The sequence below is a fragment of the Phaethon aethereus genome (genome assembly GCF_964289735.1).
Source record: "Phaethon aethereus genome assembly, chromosome: 3".
In the NCBI taxonomy this organism is placed as follows: domain Eukaryota; kingdom Metazoa; phylum Chordata; class Aves; order Phaethontiformes; family Phaethontidae; genus Phaethon; species Phaethon aethereus.
This window is the reverse complement of record NC_138576.1, coordinates 41,922,127-41,948,009: the sequence shown is the minus strand read 5'-3', so window position 1 is coordinate 41,948,009 and position 25,883 is coordinate 41,922,127. Positions and strand designations below refer to the sequence as shown.

The window sequence follows — 25,883 nt, the reverse complement described above, 5'->3', positions numbered from 1 at the left end:
ACAGTATCTTGTATTTTTCCTAAATTATCATGACACTCACAGAAAAAAAAATAACAGGGATTTAAGCACTTCCAAATGACCTACCAATTAAACAACTTTATCAGAAGAGAATGTGGAGGATATTTAATTGCTGTGTGCAATATCTCAGTTATATTACAGAGAAGACTGTTTTTAAACAGTAGAGATGCTTTTTCCCAAAATGCCTGACTCTAAGAATATTTCTTAAAAAAATAAAAACCCTAAGCCTTATTTAAATGTCACAAATATCAACTGAAAATGTTTACATAGTGCCAGATTTGTGGTAGCTTCCAAAACCAGAATTTCTTAAGTGTACATGCTTTTACAGTTTTTTAATTAGCCTGTGCAAGTTCCTTAATTTTATCTGCATCAGACATGCTAAAATCAAATTACCAGCAATGCTTTGGTTTTATTGGCTTTGAATTAGTACCCTACTGGGTCAATTTGATACCATTTCAAATCACAGAGATAAATTTTATATAGAACTTTGACGTATTGGAAAGAATCAGGAATTCTACTCATCTTCTAAGAGAGAAATAGTAGCAAAGGCTTGTTTCTTTTAAAGAAAAGTTAATAATCTGAAGTAGACGTTAACTCATTTAGTAGTAGCAAGTCTTTTTTTTTTTTGTTATTATATCCATGATTAAGAAGACCACCTGGGTAAAAAAACCCAAAGTGGTTAGGCAAAGTTCTGTTTAGCTTGGGCATTGTCAAGTGGTAAAAAATGGAAGATAAAGTACAACACATCTGATGACAGCAGGGGCTTCAAATCTTGGATACATTGATAATTACATATCAACAACCAGATATAGATATCATGACTACAGACAAATGAATATTTTCCTTTTGTTAGATGTGATGTTGTCCTTTTTGTCCTGCAAATTAGAAAGAACTTCTGAAAGGGAAGGGGGAACCACACATGACAGGGACGGGGAGAAAGATGCAACTGGTTCAAAATAACTATGATGTTCTTGATTTGTTCTCATATAGCCATGTTGTCTGTTAAAAGGTGGCTTATACATTGTATAAGTTAGTCTTCCTCACTCTTGTGCTTTGAAAAAAAAAAAAAAATTGGTAACTACCTGAAAAAATCATAGAAGGGTTAACTGAGTAGGCTAAGATCTGCAGAACTAACATAATAGTTTGTCTGGCCTGTGTTTTCTTGCCCCTTTCTCTCTTTCCATTTCCCATTTTATGCAATTCCTAAATTGTCGGTTTGGGCTATGGGCTCTTCGCCTTCTCACCTGTTTGCAGAATGCCCGTTATGAAAGAGCACAAACTTGTTCTTACGTGTGCCATTTGTCACAGAAAGGGAGCTTTACAGATAGTACCCTGGTGATAAAAATAATAATCCCGTATTCCTCTGGCCTCCAAAGATCACAGTCAAGATTGGGGCTGTATTTCTGTTGAGTACAGTGGAGTTATGAGGCAGAATGCAGATGATGTCGCACAGCAATTATGGAACAAATAAGGACAAGATGCTGCAAATAGATGCAAAGATGCGCAGTGTTGGGATAACGGCAGGAGGAGAGCAGGTTTGAATATATTAACTGCATTTATAGCTGTACTGTTGTTGGAAGAAGTGTGTGCTTCAAAGTTGCTTATTTTTTATGGAATTACGAGAGTTGCAAACGAAAGTAAAGGAGTAATTTGTTTAGCTATTACCTTCAGGCATTCAACCGTTACCAGAGTAGGTCTTACTAGTTCTGAAGAAATGCAGAGGCAGGTTGTGCAAAGTGATGGAGGGAGAGGATGTTATGTGTAGAAAGAACAATGTGGTGGCATGGGAAGGGGAAGCACAAATATTACCGTGGTAGACATACGCATGCGCAGCTGCTACCATTGGCATTGCGATGGAAACTGGTAGATAAACATTTTACTTAGGTTCTATGCTGTATTTATGCTATATTGCTTATATAAGGTTATTTAAAATCTCTTTTTACTGCTTCAATTTTTAAGAACTATTTTCAAAGTAAGGCTTTGAATCTAACCTCTATTTATACTCTGGTACGCTGAACATAATGTTGTACCTTCCGCAACTAATACTCAGGATGCTCTTGGAATTTCTAATGTTGGATTTCAAAAACGAACTCAGCCTCATCTTTTTATATGTTCAAGTGGCAGCCTTGGGCAATCTCCATCTGTCAGATAATTATTCTACTTTAACTACTTATTTCTCATGATTTTTAAAAGTTTTGCCTCCTATCATCCTAAAATTGTCTATATGCTTACAAAATGGAATGTAAACGTAGCCTTCTATGTTTTATAGACCCTGTTCCTTTTTCTTGAATTAGCTGGCCTCTTAAAGTAGTCTTTCCAGTTGCTCATGTCAGCTATCATGATTATCCATTCTGTTAAAGATCCATTTCTATCTGTGAGATCAAGAAAAGCTCCCAAATACCGTATGCCTCTAAAATTTTCTTATCTCCCATGCATTTCTCTGTCCTGTTTTACATTTGGATGGGTATTTTACTCCTATTTGGCCATGTAGCTTAGATGTCTTGCTACTTGTGAATATGGAAATTGAGGGCTGATGCCATCCTCAGCTAAACAACTGTAAGTTGGTAGAATCTGAGAGAGGACTGAGAGAAGCAGGCAGTGGAGAAATTATCTTGGGCTTCAGTATGGCTGGTTTTGGCTTTTTCAAGGAACAGGTATGTAGTATCCCATGGCAGGTCCCCTAAAGCACAGAGGGGCCCAGGAGAGCTGGTTGATCTTCAAGGACAGCCTCCTCAAAATGCACAAGGACATACTCTTCCCATGTGCAGGAAGACAAGAAGGTATGGCAGACAGCTGGCTTGCTTGAATGGGCAATTCCTGACTCAACTCACCCAAACAATGAAGTGTATGGAAGATGTAAACAGCAACAAGCCTCTATGGAGAACATAAAACAGTGTTTGGGTGTATAGGGAAGGAATTAGGAAAGCCAAAACCTAGCTGAAGTTCAAGGTAAATCAAGGACTTATATTGGTACCTTGGTAATGAAAGGAAGACTAAGGAAAATGGTGTGCTGCCGATGTCTTGACTGGCAAGGTCTGCTCTCAGCCCTCTGAGGTCCCTGAACCTCATGGCAGAGTATGGGAAAATGACTTACTACCAGCAGGTGAGGAAGTTCAAGCTAGGGACTACTTAAGCAAACTGGGCCACAGGGTGCTGGATGGCAAAACTTTGAAACTGGGGCAACAGTTAGCCCTTGTGGCAAAGATGGCCAGCTGATAACTGGGCTGCAAGGTGGAACAGATGATTCTTCACCTCTATTCCGCATTTGTGAGATAGCATCTGGAGTACTGTATCTAGTTTTGGGCTCCCCAGTATGAGAAATACATTGATGCACTGGAACAAGTCTAGTGGAGGGCCACCAAGACAGTGAGGGAATTGGAGTGCATACAAAGAGAGACTGAGAACTGAGTTTCCTCTGTCCAAAGAAGAGAAGGCTGCATAATACTTCATTGCTGTTTATGACTCCCTAATGGCAGGTCACAGAGAAGGTAGACCCAGGCTGCTCAGAGTTGCATGTTAAAAGAATGAAAAGCAAAGGACACAAATTGTAGGGGGAGAGGAGGAGAAATAATGTGAGAAAGGTCACACACTATAGTAGGCTGGCAAGTTGGGGAGTCTCCATCTTTGGATGTATTCAGAATTTAACTCGATATGGCTGTGAGCAACCTGATACAACTTGGAAGCTGACCCTGTCTTGAGCATGAGGCAGATGACATGCAAAGGTCCTTTCCAATCAGAGTTATTGGAAGATTATCTGCAAATCAGATGTTAAATATTTTGCAAAAAAAGTGGAACTGTTAGACATTTAACTACTAAATATTTTTAAACATTTTTGTTTTTCTTGCTTCATGCTTTCTTTACTTTCTTCATGTTTTCTTTATTCTGTAAATAGAGATTTTTCAGAATACTTCCTGTACCTATATTTAATTTCCAAATTGTGGGATTGTCCTTTTAGAGAAGATTTTTCAGGTGCAAAGTAAAATAACATACTTTTTTTTTTTTAATAAATTGAAATTTAACATTGTTCTTTGTTGTATGCTGTAAAGGTTTTCCAGATATATAATTTAAAAACTGTCTCCTTTAAATAAGGAGAATGTTCATCTTCCTTTTGCTATAGCTTGAACAATAGATACTCTGCTTTTGGACTTACTGAAGCTCAGTTGTGAACATTTTATTTTTTTTCACCAATATAAATTAACTTTTTAAATTATAGGAGTTATTAGAGAGTATTCTTGAGCATCCTGTTCAAAGTGCTTTTAATGGATTTTAGAAATTGGTATGAGCTTCTTTGAAATGCATGTAGTAACTATTTAGTCTCCTTCAGACAAGGAGAATTTTCTAGATTTTGTGAGTGTGTCATAAATGATATCTTAACTCAGAATATTTTTTTCCTCCATTAATTGCCTACAGTATGAATTAATATTCAGTTGTTTGGGTTTTTTTAGTTTGTTGCTTGATGAGATTTTATTGTCTGTTTTCTTGAGTCTACAGGTTGGTACATTTAATACTGTTTGGAAAAGAGCATTAGTATAGAATTATTACAGATCTGAAGATTAAGTATTTTTCCTTGGTGTTTGGAATTCAAAAAGCATGTATTAAAGGAAAAAAGACTCAGCTCAGATTACTTCCTTGCATGCTGTGGTGTATTTCAAAGAGAAATAAAGTGAACTACGAGGGGAAAAAAATTATCACCATGGTAGAGTAGAATAAACAGGCTGGACAGCCAAAGATATTGTATGTGTTTTGTACTCTTCATCGGTCTTAATCTGAACATTTTGTTATTTAGTTTTCTGATAATACCAAACTCAAAAATCATAAAAGAACAGATATAAGTACTAAATAATGAATATCTTAAAGATAAAAATAATTAATGACAGTCGTAACTCCAGGAGTGCTATTTAGTTTGCTTTGATACCATCAGAATGTTTTGAAATTGGTTTAGGAACTGGAAGCCCAGCTTTCTGTATCTTCCTGAATTCACAAGTACTTTGGAATCAGCAAAACATATCAACAAAATAAATGACCCTGATGCAGGTTGTTTGCATTTCTGCCATGACAGTCGTATCAATATGATATGCATGCAACGGTGGGCTTCTAAAACACTAGGAGATTATCAGCAGTTTCACCTTCCCTGTTTGATAGCAAAGAGAAACTTTTGGTACATGCACTTACCTTACAACCTCACAGACATTGGAAAAAAAACCTACGTAATTATTTTTTAGAATAATTATCCAGTATCTCAGGTTTTTTAGAGATTCAAGGTGTGATGATTGATTTAAAATATATATATTTCTGATGAGTTTTTTAAAACTAACATTTTAAGAGACATTTGCATTGTGAGGAGATAAGTTGGATTTTTAATATCTGTTACTTTAATGGCTTAGGATCTGCATAGGCTTGGTAATTCACACTCGCCATCTTTTTGGCTAATACCCAGCTTGTAGGTTTTTTTAAGGGCAAAGATGCTTATCCTATTGTAGAAACACATTAAAACCAGTGAGGCTATAGGTGTGTATATCTGTCTGTGGGAGACTGATTTGCACAATCAAGGCCTGATGAGTCAATGGTAATGAAGAATCCATGTTGTTACTTACCTAAGCGATAGGGAAAACAACAGTAACTACTGGATATGGAGCTGTGCTTTCAAGGACTATCTAGCGCTTTGTAAAAAACCTTTAATAGTTTTCAGTAGAGATTTGGTTCCATCTGACAACAGGTGTAAGCATGACATCCTACTAGAGGATCTTAAAAAGGCCAAAATTCCTTATTTTCATACACTTTATGCTTGCTTGCTTTTTACAAAGCAGTCTTATGACGGTGAATGTGAGGTACAAACATGGTATTGTACTGAATTCTATTCTGGAGTCAGCCTTAAGCACATGGAAGATACGTTCATTCACGGGACCTACTTCATTTTTAGCATCATTGTATATGTGAGAAATAAGCCTTTGTTTTAGCTTCAAAACCCAGATTTCCAAGGTTGTAAGCTGCTTCAGCTTCATATGAAATGGATCATATTGTTTTATTTATAAATATATATACCTATATGCCTCTGTGTGTGTGTATACACACACAGGTGACAGCTGCTGCTTTTTATTGTAGAACTAAAAACACAAACAAAAATGCTAAAGAATTCCCCTGGCTGTTATGAATAAAAACAACTCTCCTCTTTTCCTCCTCATGTTTACATGTGGGAACCCTATCCTCCTTTTGTCATCCTTCTTAATTTGAAGGATTATCCATTTTATTAAATCAGACTTTGCTATTTCCAAATTTTAGCTCTTTTCATATATTTCTTATATAAGTGGACATTCTCGACTTTTCCTTTTTGTTATTTTTCCTCCTTAAGCAATATGGTTTTCAATGCCTTGGTTTCATGGTTTTCAGCTAGGTAACTAACTGGTTCTGCATCTGTACTCCACCGACCAATGTTCCATCGCTGGCTTGTGAATGGTAGAAAAGTTGTATGTAACTAAGAGAAACAAATGCCAGCATGTTGCTCTCCTTTGTATGTATAAGTTGAATAATTTTTTAATTACCGAACTGCAAAATTTATATATGTGGATATACAAAAGCATGTGAAGTATTGGGAGGTTTAGAGACAGTTCTAATGTTCTTTAAAGATTAAAAGCATAATTATTCCTATACCAGTCGTCCTATCTATTGTCAGACCTCCTGATCTCTCAGGGATGTGACACGAAGAAGTTTTATGTCACGTGGTTTTAATGAGGTCACTGTTACCTACTCTCCAAAAGAAAATTGATACAGGTATATGAATTGCAAGGTGGGCAAAATGAATTCTGACGTGAAGAGAAAACTTGCTCAGGGCAGCACGGTGTATTGGTAAGAAAAGGACAGTCCTCAGCTGTACCCAGCAGATGGCATTTTTCTCCCTTATAACCACTAAATATTTTCAAAGCTATAATCTTTGGCTATTTTCATACTTAAAAATAAAGCCTTTTTTTACAAAGTATTAAAAGATTGCACTGTGGGCAAATATTTTTCAGTGGATTATAAATGAAATATAATGTGTATATCTCTAATTACAGGATAGAGAAGATTAGAATGAGGAGAGTGAAACAGAATAGTGAACTTGATTATTTACTACCCCCATCTAAGTCCGCATATCAAAACCATCACCTCACAGATGTTTATAAAAGCACTTCACTCTTTTGGTGAATGTTAAAGCATCAAATCTCAAATGTTCCAGTTTTTGATCTTTTTACTTAGGAGTATAAAATTCTGCTTGAAAGTGGATATTTGATGGTAGATCACTGGGTTTGGGGAGTAGAGCAGGATAGATGGACTCAAAAGTGAACTGGATATCTCCTAATGAAGGCTCTGAGCTATTCTCTCCCCTCCATAAGGGAAACTTCATTATGGGCATGGTTAAACCTTCTCAACTAATGTATGGATAATAACTTTTGACTTCTTAATTTGTGATGATAATGATCTGTACACAGTTCTGATTCAGGACTCACTGTTGTTCATTCTGCTCTCATTCAAGAGGGGAAACAGAAATGACTCTCAAGCTTCACTGACCAAGATGTTTGTGCTTAGTCTCTGCACAATACTCACTTTGATAAAAATCTTCACACATTACTTATGTGTTAAGAAAATTGTGCTCTGAAAGATGAATTGTGTATCATGGTAAACTAGAATAATTTTTTGGTGTTAGAAGAGACAATGGTACAACATGCAAATGCTTACTTCCAGCTGAGATAGGTCAGAAATACAACTTGTTTTAACAGCAGAAGTATTGAGCTATACTTACTGGAATTATGTCATTAAACGTGGATAATCAAAACTGAGGTCATTTTCCTCTTTTACTCAGCCTTATAATAGGATATGATGAATGTTGTTTGCACAAACAGTGATGATTTCTCTGTTTTTTACCTTAGTTTCTCTTTTACCTTAAAAATAAGAGGATGCTATTACACAACTTAAAATTTTTTACATGTATCATATTACAATTGTTTCTATTTGTAATATTCAGAGACATGCACTATGGAGGAATTTTCCAACTATCTTCTGAAGATGATATCCTGGCTGTTTCAGAGATAAAATTAAGATTCTTTGATATTGTTTGGCTGGTGACTTTGTTATGGTTTGATAGAGCCTGTATTGGCAAGAGGCACGTCTGTATCCTATATGCTTTACTGTTGTAAACCACTTCCATTTGAATAAGAATAAATTGGTACAGTCTGTGCCATGCTTTAAAGGTATGGGATAAATTACTTAAAATTTTACACTGTTGACAAATTTACTAGACAAGCCTAAGGAAGAGGAATGAACCCTAACTAGAACAGAAAAGCCTTTCTTCTAGAGAACTAATACTGAAATTCTACAGCATTGTCTATTCCATTGCTTTCTGTTGTATAGACTGAGGATCATTAATTTCCCAAAGGATTTTATATAGAATCATAGAATATGACATTGGGTCTAAACTTTTGTGTTTGTCGCTGAAAACTGTGTTATGAGACTGATCATTCTTTAAAAATGAAAGTTGCATACAGAAAGATTTTTAAACAATCCAGAAACACAGAACATAAAGGTACTATAGATGTAGACTTCGCAGAGTCACTTCTCTGTTGCAGTTTTTTACCATCTGAATATATAAACAGGGCAATCTAGTTATGTACTCTTGTTTAATATGATATTTGTCTGTTATTGCTCAACCTAAATTTTTTCTTTGATTCACTACATTTGAATCCATCTGAAGCTCTAACACAGCAACTCTGTCAACAAAGAAGTTGACAGGTTTGGTTTTGTTGTGGTTTTTTGGTGGGTTGTTTTTTGGGTTTTTTTGGCAAAGCTGCATCCTGAAGTTTAATTACCAAGGGGACCTGCAAAGACAGAAATACAGAAGTTATGGAATAATATTAGCAATGAGAAATGATGAGTTGGGGGAAGAAGTGGGATGGGAGAAACCTTAATTCTAGAGAGCTTTTTTCTCTACTCTCATTTTAGAGAGTCTGTCATTTATTAATTGGTAGCTATAGCAGCTTTCTACTCAAGTTTGCTGTACTTAAACAAAACCAACAAACTCACTACCCTGCCGCCTGCCCAAACTCTGAGGTTCTGTAGGTACCTACCAGCCTTCTGTGTAAGGAAAGACGACTAATAAGCTTAGAAAAAGGTGGGTTTTATTAAAAACTGATGAATGGAGAAAGCATCATTTATAGTGAGGAGAACAACCATTGTTTCAACTGCAGTGATGACAGACTAGCTTGGATGTACAGAACTGGCTGGGATAATGGGACAATTGCGGAAAATCTGTGCCATGTGTGCAAGCTTGAGAGAGTGGAGTAAGAAATAATTTTGCAAATCTCACAAGCTGTCAAGTATGAAGTTGCACCCGCTTTCCTCACTCAGACTTCTTCAGCCTGGGTGTCTTCTTAACAGCTTAATGAAGAAAAATTCTCTACTTGTCTAAAAACCCTTCTTCCTGCATTTTGATCCTAAGGAAAACAATTCTCTTTTCCTTCCTTTTAGGTTTTCAAATGTCAAATACAATAATTATATTCTATCTTAGCTTTGAGTGATTTATACCCAAATGAAGTGCCTGTTTGCTGTCTGATAATAAATTTTCTCTGCCATAGTAACAAGGTGGTGTTGAAAGTAGCTTCAAAGAAAGGAATGGCCTATTTAATTTTTAAACAGATAAAGGATTTCTCTGAAAGAACAATCAAAACTTGATTTTGCAGCATTAGTATTAATTGTTGTCTGATAGATGTTCTTTTACTGGTTCAGGAAATTAAGTGTGTGCGTATAAAGTAAACCTAGAGTTAATTCTTTTTCTGTGCATTTTAAATCAATCGTGAATAACTCGTCTTCCAGTGTGCCAGATGTGAAAAATTAAAGCAATATTCTGAGTTTGAAATTAAATATCTTAGACAAAAAAATGTGGAATTGTAGGAACTGTCCAAGTAATCCCACTGTCACTAGTCTGTTCATGTAAAATGTAGCAGAGGAATGTTAAGCTTACAGCCTAGCATCCAAAAGAAATTTAATTCCTCCAAAAAGAGCTGACGCCAGGGGCTGTGTGTTACTTGTGTTGGGACAGGTAAATCCAGAGCACAGCTCTGTAGTAGCTTACAGAATAACTTTGTCCACTCCTAAATTGCACTTCTCTTAAGAAACCGAGCTGTAAAAGAAGATATGAGACACTTTGTTGTTTGGTTTCCTAGCTGGTGTAAAACTTGACAGCTGGGATGTGTTAAAATGTAGGTTTCCCATCATCTGTTGCAGGAATATGTGCTCTATGAGTTTGCCCTTTTCTCTCTTTACTTCCGTGATACTGTTCCCAGATAGACCCAATTTTGTGAAGTTTAATTCGTTCTCCTTCCCTTCTCACACCCATATTTGCATGTGAATCTTCAGGGTTGGTTTCCCAGTAAAGGTGATTATAATGCTGTCAGTTGCTACTCTAGAGTGATTAAAATCCTGATTAAAATGCATAGGTTTTCCACGAAATAACTGAAACTGCGTTCCGGTATGCCGGTCGGTAAGTGTCTCTGATGGTGTGAGGATGTAGGCAAGACTTAGTATATAGCAAAAGGCAATAGCTTATGGTATTTTGTTATGCTCATCATATGTATTTTAAACATAGCAAATTTTGAGACATCAGTCATACTTGAGATTAACTTGCATGCTCCATTCCTTGTTCTTCCTACCTATATCACTTAGTCTAAGAAAACATACTACTTTTTCCTAGAGACTTTGTCTTACCTTAAATCAGACCTGAATTAAGTTCATAGAATTTGTAATGAACAATGTGAATTAATTTTTTTTCTGTAATACCTGTAACTAATTGCATTTAACCATATTACCTAAAAAGGCTTATTATCTGTGCAGGTAGCTTATAATACTGCCACGAGGATCTTCTGCTTGGAAAATCAAAATATACTGAACCATGTTGCACTAATTTTTTTAGCAGGCTTTTTTTGGCAAGGGTAAAATATAGTCCAAAAGGACATGCAAAATTGCTTGCAGTAAAAAATGATGTCTTGGAGGCATATTGCAAAAAGGAGAGGAAAAAAACCCCTGCTTTACTGTATATTTGTTAATTAATAACTTAATAATTTATGTTACATAAATCTTCTCAGAAATAGATGAAAGAAGAGACAGAGCAGGTCATCCTGATACCAGTTAAATCAGTAGTTATCAGCCACGGAGTATAACTAACTAATTTTTTTGTCCTATGCAGTTAGCATTTAATCATAATTGCTCTTTCACTTGTGCCCTACATAATAAAAATTCATAATTCAGGACAGTAAATGAAAAGGTGCTCTCTTTCTGTAATAATAATACAGCAATTTTTATGAAGAATTCAATTATTTTTTCCCATGGTTTATAGGAAAGATATATTTTTGCAAGTCGCTTATCACCCAGGCCTCAGCTGCTTTGACTTTTTAGAGAGTGTGTCACAGAATAGTTTAATAATTTCAAGTCGAAAAAGCTGGCATTGGGAAAGAAGAGTTTAGGAATACCGATAGAATATGAAGAGCTTGCATAAAGGTTGTATCGGACCAAAAAATTTGTAGAAGCAGCTCCCTAAGATGATGATGCTTCCTGGTCCTCATCTTCAGCCCATGAGCAGGCAAGGAAGTGGGTCTGGCTGTATGGGACTTCTTGGGGCGTTTGTGAACTCGGGTGTGACCGTACCCCAAGAGCCTGGGAAGAAGGGAGGTTAGCTAGTGCCGCATGTGGTTTTTTAGTAGCTGCCTCGGGTTTATATTGCTGGGGAGATCATGGCTGCTCAGGAGAAACTGGAACAGTAGTTCTCAGCCTGGGAGCCGTCGCTGTGAAGCGAATGCTGTGTGTGGAGCAGAGGCATCTCAGAAGGTTTTTTTGTTCCTGATCTGTTTGCTGGCTGCCCTCTGTTTCTTAGCATCGTCCAAGCTGCCATTCATCCAAGCGCATTCGTACTCCCCTCCCAGCAGCTCCCAAGAAAAATATGCTTCCCCTCTCTAAATTTGAGCATCAGGATTAATAGTGCTAAAGTTTAGAGAAAGAAGAAGGGTGTGGGTATGTGAGGACAAAATCTATTGGAGGGAGATAGTCATCTTAAAGAACCTGTACAAAACAAAACCTGGGGGCAGCTGAGTGTTAAAGTCAGAAGTAAAGGAAAGAAAGAACGGAGGAAGGGGTTACTGAAGGAGATGTGGCACATCTGAAGTGAGGCAAAGCACCCTGATAGCAGAGCAGTTTCCCTTAGTGAGAAAGCACCCTTATGGGTAAGGATAGTGATTTTTTTTGGATCAGACTAATACACCAGAAAGACAGGGCAGCTTTACTGCAAATGCCTTCTAGATTACAGGTGCAATAATGGGTATTACAGTGTTAGTAGTTGGTATTAAATGGTAATAGTCCTTTCTTTTGTCATACCCAGGAAAGTACTTCAGCTGCATTTCTTAATACTTCAGAATGTGGAATAACTTACTCTATGTTTTTTACTGCTTGAAGAATTTCTGTAAAAGAAATCTCATTTAAAAGTTCATATAATGAATATGCGGAGGGACTTAATTTTATAATGAACAGAGGAGCTAAATCTTACACCATCTGTGCAGGTTTCAGAAAGAAGAGTGAAGCATTCAGTAGAATTCAGGAAGACTCTGACAGCCTTCCTACCTTATTTTGGGTGGTAGGTTTGTTCATAGAAGACGGGCGTTCATGCATTCTGCCAGTGGCACTCGTGTCTGGGTGGATGGCAGCTGGGTGCGTATCACTCCACATTCCAGACAAACAATTTGTTGTTTGTTACGGGCTTCACTTGGGGACTGTGATCTGCATAGTTCCTCAGGAACCCATACCTCAATTGTTTGTAGACTGTAATTCAATAATTTCTGTGGTTGTGAATGATTAATTAATAAAATATTTATTTTTAATAAATCATTAAAGTGGTGTGGGGAAACAGGAAGAAAGAGAAATGAGTTGGAGTGGTCTGGCAGTGCACATGCATATGGCTAAGGGTGCTCTTTCATGATGCCTTCCCATGGAGGATCTTTAATAAGAAGGTGAGAATTTTCATACTGATTATATCTCTGATCCATGTAGACATGTAAATTTTATATGCTTTACTGTTTTATTTTAAGGAGGAATTATTAGTCTTCTAGATATTTTTATTATGCACCTGCATGTTCAGTCGCTGTTTCTCTTGCACACCATGGCAGTGTCCCCGAGCTCCAGTCTAATTACATGTTTTGTGGTGAAATATTTATCAGATTTGAATTCTCCTGCAATCACTCCTTGTTCTTTTGTTTGAGAAATTAAGTACGTATCACCGGACCAATCTTTGGTTTGCCCGGCATTATCAAAAGCATAGGGGTACCAACTCATTTACTCAGGGTATAAGGTATATGCTGTGCTTCAGAGTGGTTTACAATATTTTCTCTGAAAGACTTTTGCATCCATAATTCATCAGATTTTTGATATATGGTAGAATCACCTCCATGGGATACAGAAGTGTCTTGTCCTTATTGCAGAGGAATTATCTCTAAATTTGGTCAACCTGCAGAGCGGCCTGTTTTCTTTTATTTGGAAATGTTAGCTGCCAAAGTCTGGGACTGCCATGAGGTCTTGCCACTACTGGTGCAGCATGCAGGGCACTGGGAAAACCAAAAGAATGTCAGAGCAGCTGTGCTGACAAATGAAGGGCAGAATGGGAGACATGATAGCCAGATGAGACCACCCCATTGTAGCTTTCCTGCCAGTTCTTTGTGGTGGTTTGTCAGCGGTAACAACATGTGTTAAAATTGCTGAATATTTCAATTTCCAGTTCTGCTCTTATGATTTAGAATAGTTGTGCTGGACAGAAGTTTGGTTTTGGTTTTTGTTATTGTAAAAATGCAAAGACCAAGGACAAAGGAATGACAAAACCTCATGTAGAAAGTTTAAATTCAATGAGCTTAAAAGTTAAGCCTTTGAATGTTAGGAAATAGCAGAGTTCTAGTTGCCAGGTTCATACACGTTATGATACATTCCTTAATTAAATAGGTAAGTATCTTTCCCTAATTCATACACACAGGAGCACATACCTTTCACTGCAGAGGAAAGTAATGCTAAGGCTGTAAGGGTGATTGTAAGTATGGTATCAACTTCCTTTCAAAGTGATGAACTTTGTAATCTAGCTAAAGTTGCCAGCCTTTGCTTCATAACTTGCTTCATCAGCAGACTTTCTCTGTTCATGGCTTTTTCAGAATACTAATAAATATATTAAACAGCCTGTTGCATAAATTGAATAGTCACTTGGCCTTTGCCAAGATGAAAACTGGCCATTTATTCTGCCTCTCCAGTCTCTTAGTCAGAGTTTGATCCATAACAGTAAGTAGCCTCTTCCATATAAAAGTACTTACTGCCTAGTTTTTTTGTTGTTTTTTTTTTTTTTTTAATAAATGGCTGTGGAAGACTGTAACAGAAGCCTTTTGGCAGTCTGAATCGATGATGTCAGTGTGGTGCCTCTCTTGTCCCCCACTCCTTTTTAAACACTCCTTCATTAAAACGATCAAACAGGAGGCAGATGCAGCCACGGTGTGAATGCAGGGGATGTGCAACCTCCTAAGTAGCACTGCCGTGCATAGCCAAGGTCAGCATGCTGAACAATGCTGTGCTAGAAGGTAGGACTCTCAGAAAAGTTGCAAAAAAATTACCATTTAGGTGTTAAAGATTGACATGTGGGTTTTTTTAATAGCAATTCAGACCCTCTGTATTAAGAAATGTCTGTAATCTTGGATATGTTGCATTGGGGTTAGGTGATTTATTTCACCTTAATTATCAATATATCCTCAGAGCTTTTCTTTTAGTACCTCTATTTCTGTAGGCATTTCATTTTGGTAACTAAAAAAAAAAGTGTTCCTGACTAGGTGCTTTTTTTTTTCAGTAGGGACAAACAAGTCCACTAGCTTTTCAGCAGTCCCCCTGGCTTCCTTAGTTCTTCCTTGTATTTCCACATGATCAAGTGAATCCACTGAATTTTTTTACTTGCATGTACTTGAGATTTTTTTGCCATTCTTTCATTTATTTCTTCTATATCTTATTTGCTGTTAGAAATCCATTTTTCTTAAGTAGCTCCTGAGGCACTTAAAATATTTTTGTTTTGACTTTAAAATATCTGTAATTAGACTTTTTATTTTACTGAAGTCTCCTAGTATAAAGCTTTGTGATGTGGTGTCAATTCTTCACTTAATTCTGGGTATTGAATTTGCTAGTATTGTGGTTTCTGTTCTGTTCTGAAAGATGGCCAAGGTGAAAGGACCCTATGGGGCCCTAGACTAGAACGTGGATTTACAGTGTTCCAGCTGCAGAGTGCTCTTGCTTTGTGATATATGGAAAAACCTGGGCAGAGTTGCAGCACAGCCTGTGTCAGGCAGGTCTTTCAGCAAATTGGGAATAGTTCCTAACTCCTGTCCTATATTTCAATGAGATGAGAGAGATGACAATTCAGAAAGAAAAATTGACGTTTACTATCAGAAATAGATTGTAATAGTGAAATCTCTCAGACTATGTAATAATCTCCCGAAGGAAAAGGCAAGCAGCCTCATTTTTCAGATAATTTATGGCCAGCCTGGCCAAATTGCTCATTATACTACAGGGAATAATATTCTGTTGGTGGAGGAATGGGCATGATTATTTAATGGATATTTTTTTGTTTCTACTTACTTTTCCTTTCTACTTTTTATGGATAAGTTATATGTAAATGTAGTCAAAATGCTTCTTTATGTGATTTGCCTGTAAGGCAAAGCCTGGACAAACATTAAAATATTATCAAAACTAGACAAAAACGCAGCAAACAAAAGGAAGTGCTTTAGAAAACATCTGATGTTTTGGTTTTATTTATAAAGTGCAAAAATGTTTCTTGAAAACTCTCCCTGTCTCTAGGAAAGCATTTGTGTGCCCCCCTTTCCCCCCAAAACAAAAAAAAAACAAACAAAAACCCCACAGCCAAACACTTGTTCAAAATGAATGCAGATTAAACCCTCCTAATTCAAAGTAAACCTTGATATTGGTCAGTTTATTCTTTTTGACCATGATCTAGAATCACTTGCAGACCACTACCTCAAATATGAGGTCACTTTGTTTTGCAGTTTCGAGCTCTCTAAATATAATTTTTATTGGGTTTGGTATATAACAGTGGTGACATTATTCAGTTGAAGTATGTCTTTCAGGGATCAGTTACTTCTTAGATTCCTATTATCAATAGCCAATGACAGTGATTTACTGTAGGGAGTGATGTAGTTCAGTGAAGCCTTTCAAGTATTACGCACAGCACCTTTTCCTATGAAGTGCAATTAGCACATAACATTGATATTTTTGCCTGAGTTGCATGTGTTTCAGTAAGCAGCATACTTATTAATAGAACTAATAACACATACTGTTGGAATACTATTGTGGGAAGGCTGAGGCTGTAGTTTGTGCTACCCACTGTATTTTTTCCTGTTAGTATTACTTAGAATACCATTTTATGGTAATTGCCATCACCATTAACTTGGCTTGGGATATTCTGCAAATTCGGAATTCACTGAATGAAAAGTGGTGGGGTTTTTTTTATTGCAGAGATGAATTTAGCATTGTAAAATTTTTTTACAGTCTCTTTTTTCAATACTTGATTGTATCTCTTACCAACCTTTTTCCCCTTTTGAGTTCAAACCCAGGGTTTTTTGCATCTTTACTGTGTAACCAGCTGTGCATAGCATCTCCTCCAGTTCCTTCATAGCTTTTTTCGATTTGGTCTCCAATTTGAGGAGGAATGTCCTCAATCAGATATACAGTCTATTTGCCTACCATGATGATTATAGTAGCATAGCTTATATTTCTCCATGAAAAAAGTTTTCTTGCATGGCCGATGATTAAAAAATTTTGTTAAAATATTTTCATAACCTGAAAAAGTGGTTTGATGAATGCACTGTAAAAAGCAGGAGAGAGCTCTTCTGTCTTGCCTGTGAAGCCCCTGCTTTGCCATTGTCAGTATTCTGCGACACTGCTTCTACGTCACTACTGTTCTATGTGTCACTTCTGTCACTACTGCTTCTATGAACTCTGAAGTTCTTTGAGTTTTTATACTTTTAGAATAAAAATGAAATGCATGTTGTTTGCAGACCGTAATACGCATGTTGGTTTAAGTTCACAAGATTATCAATGCACTGGTATTAGCCTTTTCCAGAATTTGTGTTGGATCCTTTTATGTACTTTTATATTTCATAATACCTAGTATAATATTTTCACTATGTTATTCTTACATTAGTCTGTGAAATAAATTAATTAATGACATAATTAATGATCTTGAAAAAAATTGAATGTAGGAAGTTAATTCTTTTGACCCTAATATCCATTTTTATAATTCTATATTTATGCTTTCCTGATTTTCTTGCTTTTTCTTTCAAATTCATATTCGTAGAAAATACATAATTAGAGTGGAAAAACAATGGGAAATTATTATCATAAGCAAGAAGCAAAATATAATTGTAATGTCACTGTAGTAGAATCCAAGTTATGGTTTAAGAGACTACTTGAGAAACTGCTTCTCTTTCCATGGTTGCGATATTGCGGCACAGTTCACAGTTTTGCCTCATAGTTTACGTTAGCACAGTATAAATACAGAATATTTATTATATTCTTCAGAGGACATCAGGAGCATCATGTGAATATGGTGTCCTTTCTGTTGTGCCATGATACTTTGTTTGTGCTCATGTCATTGTGTGCAATAATGACATATTGGGATAATATCTTTGCATAATGGAATACAAAATTTGTAAAATTATCTATAAAAGTTACCTTTGTCTTCAAACACATATGTGAAAACTGTTCAAATAATGTTTGAAAATACTGTTATAGAACTTACAAAGACACTGCTTCTGTTCTCAGGACTGTTGTTCAACTGTGTGTGTAACTTACAGAAGTCATTTCTGCCTAAAATGTGCAAATGCTTTCAGAGCGATTTTTAGAGACAGTGAAAAGTACATATAGAGCGTAACAGTGGAATTCTTTGTATATGCTTATCACACAAAGGTATAGTTTAAAATTAAATGTAAAAACATCCAGACCATAACTAATACTAATCCTTATTTTATAGCTGTTTTAAATACGGGAATTTAGAATGTGAGTGTGGTCACAGCGATTTTCCAAAAATTTTGTCTGACTGTCCAATTTATATTTTAAGCACATTGTATTCCATTTTTTAACTCAATCATCCACTAATGCATATGCTGAGATATTCTTCTCAATAAAGATACAGATGTGCAGAAGGGTCAGTACCCCACTGAGTGTCGGGATTGTTTTTTCTTTCAATTTTGTTTCACATCTATTCCACTCTTGATATGTGTCTTCTCAGGATTGAAATCTTTTCATCAGCAACCTCTGTGAAGACTACAAATGTCTTTCTGCAGCATATGAAGGATGAAGTTGTTAGATCAGATCCCAGCCCCATTGTAGCTACTTGTTGCTGCTTCTGACTGTAAAATGGAAGCGATCCACAGATCTTAATCCTGTTGTCTCATCAGTCAAATTGGTATTCCTGTTTAATCATATCTGCTATGGTGAAATCCCTTCCATGCAGGCACCAGGTGTGTTTCAGGTATCAGTCCACCGTTCAGATCAACCAGAAAAAAACCTGTCTGATCTGGAGAGAGTTCTTTCAGGTAGGAGAACAGACCACAGCAGGAGCTGCCTCTCATCCCTTGCCGAAAGCAGTCACTTCCATCTACACCATCATTAGAAGTATAGACAGATACACATGGCTGTCAGGCTGAGTTTTGGAAGTTTCTGCAGTTTTGCATGCACTCAAATGCTTTTCTGGTCATGTGATATAACAACAAAGTCTTGTTACATCTAACAAAGCTTTGATGGTCAGGCTGTAGGACTTACCGAGCTCTTAAAAACAAACACAAACTCATTAGAGTCAGGCTTTTTGGTGGTTGCAAGAGCTAGTGAAAGCAGCAGGCAACAGTCAAGAATAAAACCAGAAATACAGAATCTAGTGATTTGATTTATGTGGAGTGATAAACTGTTCTTTAACCATGATGTATGTCCATATATACTGCATGATCCTATTTGATAAATTGTCATCAGTTCTGTGATTTTGGTGAGTGTTTTTATGGAAATTTAAGGAAGAAGTTAGATGCTGTTTCAGAGGGATAGTGAACAACAAGCATTGCTCTAGGCAGCTCTGCATGCCTCCCACTGCCTGTAAAAAAACCACAAAACTCAAGCCCGTGTGCCTGTTCATTGGTTATCATTTTCCTTCAACACATTCTACCTTTCCAATGCCATTTTCCTTACCTTCTTTTCAGCCTTCCTACTGCACACATTGCATTTCGCACTCCATACTCCCTGCTTTCCAAGCCTGTCTGACCTCTGCGCTGTTGCCTAGAGCTGCAGGTCTCAGTCTGTATTCCTGCACGATACACACCGGACTTGCAACGGAGCAAGCGCAGAAGCTGCTGCCTCGCACAGGAGCAAGTTACCGCGTTCAGCTAATCTGCAGTAACTTGCTCCTGTGAGAGGCAGCGGCTCCTGGCTCCATCCTGCTCCTTTATTTTTCTGCATGCTCCTTTCTGGAAACTTCCTTCCATAGTCTGCACAGCAGCACTAAGATCCAGATAGCCCGGAGGGAAACTCCCAACAGGTTAGTTTATGAGCTGGTCAGAAGTTCCATAGTTTGCATGGCGCTGTTTGATAACCTGAGCGGACTTTTAAGGCAGCCCTTGGGGCCTGAAGGGGTTGGTGTTTGGATTTCAGATCAAGCTGAAGTGGTGTCCACAAGGTATAACTCCCGACGAGATACAGAGGAACTATTTGGCGCCTGCTTTCTGCCTGCACAAAGTATTACTTCATGACTGGAGCATTGGTGTGTTGGTGAGCTGTGCCTGAATCCTTGTCGAGAATATCTTGAAATACTCACCATCATCTTAACACTCAGCTTTTAGTGAGTTAGCAGGAGCTCCACCGTGGGTGGAGGAGAGGAAATGATCAAGCTTCTTCGAAATGTGCTGCCCTCATAAAGTCCGTAGCCAAGGGTTGTTCTGCTTCCCGTGGCCAAAGGCGGTAGGAAGGTGGCAATGGTACTGGGACTGTCCCAGCCCCCTAAGCAAGGTCAGCTGTGCTCAGGGGAGGGTGAGCTCTGTGGTAAATTGGTCCTTGCTGCTCCTGTAGCCCTAATCCACCGATCTTCTCCAACCCAGAGGGCTCCTTTGCCCCTCCTTTATACCTTGCCTCCCCCTTGTGTTCCACATTCCTCGCCATCTCACGCTGCCTTATTCAAAGTTTCCTTTTACCCAAGCCCTTATTCCTGTCCTTTATTTATTTGCATTTACCCTCCTCACATCACTGTTGCCACCATGGTTTTTTTGATGTATCACAGTATGTGACTGTGCCCAGGCCTACAGTCAGCTTCCCCCACAAGCGGCAGTGCCTGGCTCCTGCAGCTCAGATTTTGAAAACATTGGGTACCTTTTACATCCCAGAAAAGGCCAAATCTAGGATTCTGAAGGCAGAAAACAGAGAATTTGGTGGCAACTATATGGCAGCAATTTCTTGGTACTGAAAAGGCCTTTAAGACCTTGACATTATATTGGCAAAAGTTAGAAATGGTTTGTTCTGACATTTTTCGGGTTTTTTTATGCTGTTTGCATGGAACATAACAATACAGCCCTAGTAGGCATGTCAGGCTAGAAATCTGCTCACTTGGGTGTATAGGACAGGAGTGCAGGGAGTATAAGTGTAATGTTATGTATGGACAGCACATCTTAAAGAACCACTGCTTTTTGGAGTGATGTTTCTTTCCTTCTACTTGCAGAAAATTATGTTCATAATGTATTGAATGGAAGAGACTACAAATAAAACATGTGGCAATCTGTAAGCGAATATGAATAGCTGGAGCAACTTTGTATATTGCTACATATTTTCAAGTAAAAATAAATATATGTATTGAAGTGACAGTAGGCATTTGTGGTTTTGATGATTGTTTCTCATAATTTTAAAGTAATTATTTGAATGTGAAATTCAAAGATGATAATTGTGCTGTGAAACTGTCACCACTGTTTTGTAGGCTGGTATTAATTTGGGCCAATTACAGGTGATGTCCAGCTGTTAGCAGGGCTAGGTGTTGAGTACCGCTGATGGTGTTTTGGGAATAGAACTGTGCAAAGGCGAAATTAGGTAAGAAATAAAACACTGACATTTTAAAAGAGACCATTAACATAAGACCAATAACATAGAGGTGCTTATAACCAAACTTGCCTACCATTGGAAAGTCTTCAAAAGCAAAGGGTAATTAGTTGAGACCATTAGGACAGAATATCTGTATCAATTTAGACATGTTGAAGTTTGTGGTATGAAGTTAATTTTAGGCACTTAGTGCAGCCTGGTGTTGTGGTACAGAACAACTATGAGAATGGCCATGTATAATTTGAACTTTCTGATTGGTGAGGAGTAGATCTTGATGGTAATTTAGAGATGAATTCCTATGGGTGAGATGGAGGTTGGCACATAGTCCTCCTCACCCCCCTCCTCGATGGCACGTGGTTTTTTGATGCTGCCACTGGTGACTACTGAGGGAGCGGTAACACTCTTGCAGTAGCTTGACCTATCCAGAGTCTGCTTACCTCTCCAGACTCTTCTGTGTGAGCCCAATCTCTGAGATACGGAGATTATGCTGATAAGAAAGGCCTTGAATTAAAAGATTTTATACTAGTCGTAAGATTTGGAATTTTTTAATTGTTCAGACCATTTAGGGGCAGAAAATCAGAGTATTTCAGGACATTAAATTATGATCATATTGGGATGCTCATTTCAACCTCACTGAGTGCTTATATGGAAAACTGACTGGTTTTGCATGTTAGTGATATAATTTTGAACTTCAGAACTCAAGAGGAATCTTGAAAACTAGAGAAACAAAGAACGCAACCTTTTATTTAAGCAAGGGAGAGTTACAAATGACTTTCTATTCCCTAAAAATTTTGCTAACATTGCATTGAATTAACATTGCCTTTTTGAAGTGCCATGTGAGTACAAATAAAAAAATAAGTAAAATACTTTCCAGCTGAGGCAGTCAAAGGTGAATAAGTAGCAATAAGCTTGTACTGTGTCAATACCAGTCTTGATAAGGAAGCCAGTTCTTGCAGTTCATTTGCAGGTTTTGGGTGCACATCAGCGATAGCAAGCTGTAGACAGCTGTGTGGTCTTCTGGAAAGACCAGTCTTAAGGTTCCCTAGATGTTCCCTACTTGTAACTAAAGCCATCCTAAAGACTCAGATTTTTAATAGTCCTATGTTTCTATCCAGTGAAGAAAATGATGTGAAGAATAACCACATGGGAATAATCACACTGTATGTCTTCCGTTTTTTTAGGTCCCTTACTAGAAATACAGCTAGTGGATTTTTTTAAATTATTATTTTCTTTTCTGCCTTGCAAAAATTATGTGCAGTTCTTTTTAAGAATACTTATTTTGCTCTGAGGTGCCTCTCTGTCAAATCCAGTGACATAGCCTGAATCCTTTTTAGAGATTCTCTTTTAACCTTTTTCGCTAATTACTTCCCATAAGTTTCTTTTCATTTTGAAAACCCTTAAATTTTTCCTGAGTTTGCGTTATAGTCCTAGGAGAAGGTTTGATCAATATGCTGGCTTTTTCAGCTCTGAAGACCTGCATTGTGAATGAATTTGACTTACTGCAACTGAAAATGAGTTTGACGGGCTCATCCTGACTTCCATGTGTCAGAACTGCAGAACCATTGTGAAAGAGCACAGGTCTTCCCAGTGGAGTCTGGCACACTGATGGGAAAAGGGAGGAAGCCGCTTGCTTGTCTGTACTGCGACTGATCTGCTCTGATCCTTCCTGGTCTTTCCTTCCTTGGGTTTTTCTGTCAACAGGCAGGAAATTTTTGTAGGCAGTATCTAATTACATAAACGGATGTTTGAAGATGATACACAGTTTGACACCACTTCTTTCTTTTGTTTTATATATGTGAATGTTTCAACTTTGCTGTTTTGCCAAGTTCCACCAATCCCCACTGTTGGTGAACCAGTGTAGGGTCATATATATCATATCATTGTCAGAACTGGAAGAATCAAAATCATACTAAGATGTGTACACTGTGTGAACTGAAGGTCAAAACAATGATTTACTGCTGTCTAAGCTTCTGTTTTCTTTTATTTATGAAAATAGGTCTGGAGATGATGAGATATGAGTTAGAAAATGACAACCAGTTTCTATATAGGAAAAAAAATGTACTCACTATGAATTAAAAGTATATGAAGTATATAAAGAAAGAGACATGTCAATGTCAGACTTGAGCGGAATGATGCCTACACTCCTATTTATTTTCTGCTATTTCCTGTTAGGGGGGAAATCTAACACATATGTGAGGCCTTATTGTTAATGGGGATGGGATATAAAATTGAAGGAAAATATGAAACAGCAGACACTTTTCGAAAACTTGGAGTTCCTGAAGGGTATGATGGGTTTTGAATGTCCCTTTTAGTCAAAACAGAAACTCTTTCAATGGTGTGTCATCAAAGATTTCTTCTTATGGGTTGTCTGTACTTCAGTGCAATGCTTTTGGAGCCTCTGAAGTGGAGGGGATGACCACTGTGCCTTTGCTTAGCCAAGAGGAACATCGTGGTTGTCCAGTTTGAACAGCACAGTGCTGTCCTAACCTTTTCAGTGGCCAGTGATGTTCTTGTCTCTTGATAGCAGTGGCACCCTCATGCTCCTCCGGGATTTGGAGTTTGTGTAGTAGTAACATTGACTTGCACTGTATCTGCAGAAAACAAACTCACTCTTTTCCATAAGTACCAACAGTCATTTGCCTCGACTTACTCCACTGTCCCTCTGGGTCTCAGTGGTGTACATGACTTTTTATAAAGCTGAAGAGAACAGAAGGCATAAAAGCATTTGTGGCTCTTTTCATTTAGGAAGCCATTAGACAATATTGCAGAGAGTCTCTATTATTTCTCTACTTGTAGTGATGTCATTTTTGTATTACTGTGTGTACTTTTATTTGCCCTAATCTGTTTTAACTCTTAGGCCCGCTGCTTTGAATGTGTGTTTACTAGTCTTTCCTCTTGCTGTCCCTTTGTTTCTAATAAATAGAAAAGGCACATGCCTGCCATTCTTCCATGTTATTGAGTGACAACCCTCACAAAGAAGCCTGTGAAATGATTTTGTTGAAGAGCTGCTTGCACCATGAACGCAAATTACCAGTGTGCATCTATCTTTAAGGCGCATCTGTCCTTTTTTGTAGTATTTCAAATAGAATTGTGTAATCAGCTTTGCAAAGGTAGCTCTTGCTATTATAATGAAGCTTGTTACTCTGCCAGCGTTCAGTAACAACTATTGGAGATGCAAAAACTTATGGATTTGAAGTGACATCTTAAAATATCTTTTTCATTTTTTTAGGCTACTCACCCAGAATGTTGGTCTTCTTTATGTTGGAAACTTTGACAGACCTTTTGCACAAATTAAGGTATGATTAATAAGCTGGGGAGGGAGGGGGGCTATTTAACTTATTTAACTTCTATATGATTTGAGTCTTGATTTAGAGAACTTCAAGACAACAATACAGCTTCAGGAAAAATAATAGGAAATAGTGCTACTTTGTTGATGTTTACCATATTCTGGGTTTCCTTCTAGTTACATCTGTGTACTTAACTTGTCAAAGAAGTTTTAGTTTTTCTAGCATCTTTTGATTAATTTTGGCTTCGGTTTAATTATCAGAAGGAAAATGTTCTTTTTCTTCCTTTTTTTTTTTTTTTTTTAAGGTTACCTTGTCAGTAACATTTTAAAACAAAGCCACTTTTGGAACTCTGTAATTCTTTAAGTGATCCTTGACAGGGAAGACCCTGCAGTAAAAAACATGGATTGTTTTCCCAATATTATTAGATTTATTATGAAAGACTCGTACAACTGCTGGAAAATAATTTGTCTTTCATGACTTACTCTTTCTTTTCCTTCAGCTGAATGATAATAGTTTCACATTTCTAATTGCCAGTTGCTAATTAGTTATTGTCATGTCACTTACAAACAAAAATATTTTTATAAGAATATATGGACTGATTTTGATGAGTTTCATTGGGATTTCTCTTAGGACAAAGATGTGGAAATGTGGTATCTGTTTTAGAATACAGAAATGTTCCCATGTCCCAGATGATACCTGTAATTATTGTATATTCTGCACTCTTGGCAGCGTTGTTCCTTCCATTGTGAGCACACGCTTGTGCCTCTCAGAATTTTAAAAGCCTTGGTTTTGTTTTACATTAAAATGAAACTTAATTTCTAAAACTCAGGTATGTTCCTTTGCCATCCCTAATTAAATTACTAAAGAACAGTATTCCCAACCATATCTAGCTAATGCTTGCTTTTTCTACTTAAACCTTAGTGCAGTTTTTAAATTATTTTAAAAGATCAGAGGCATGCTTTTCATCTTCCGTGTTCCTTTTCTCCCATCTCCCTAGTTCCTACATGTATATTATTCAGTTTGGCTCATAATCAAACAATTTAGATGTTTCTTGCATGAAACAATGTGTTGCAAGAAGTTTCATCACAATCAATCTTGTGTAGTTTTGGTGCTAACCCTTCAGAATAGTGCTTGTTTAAATGCTTTATAAGAGTTCTCTCACACGGCTCTCCCCTTCCAAAACGAGGCCCCATTTTTGCCCTCGCTTGCCCCATCCATTTCTAATAATAGGCAGCAAAATGGGGAGGTTTTCCCCAGGGCCAGGAAGAGTTTGTAAGTTCACTGAGTGGATTTGAGAGAGAGGAGGCATATACTGCGCTCGCTGTCAGCCGTGGTACTCCCCCCATCACCTGTGGCCGGGGAGAGGCCCTTCTGCTCACGGGACAGCTGCAAAGCAGACGCTGTGCAGGATCAAAC

At 37.5% G+C, this 25,883-nt stretch overlaps 1 protein-coding gene across 3 annotated transcripts in view; it reads left to right on the top strand.

Annotated features, from left to right (window-relative positions):
• Window positions 1–25,883, top strand: part of RNGTT (RNA guanylyltransferase and 5'-phosphatase) — a gene marked incomplete at both ends in the record, with an annotated part of 180,813 nt that overhangs the window by 124,032 nt on the left and 30,898 nt on the right. For all 3 annotated transcript variants that reach the window (XM_081998035.1, XM_081998034.1, XM_081998036.1), the window contains one exon: window positions 24,410–24,476. In XM_081998035.1, coding sequence (XP_081854161.1) covers window positions 24,410–24,476 — 67 coding nt within the window. The remainder of the gene's footprint in view (window positions 1–24,409; window positions 24,477–25,883) is intronic.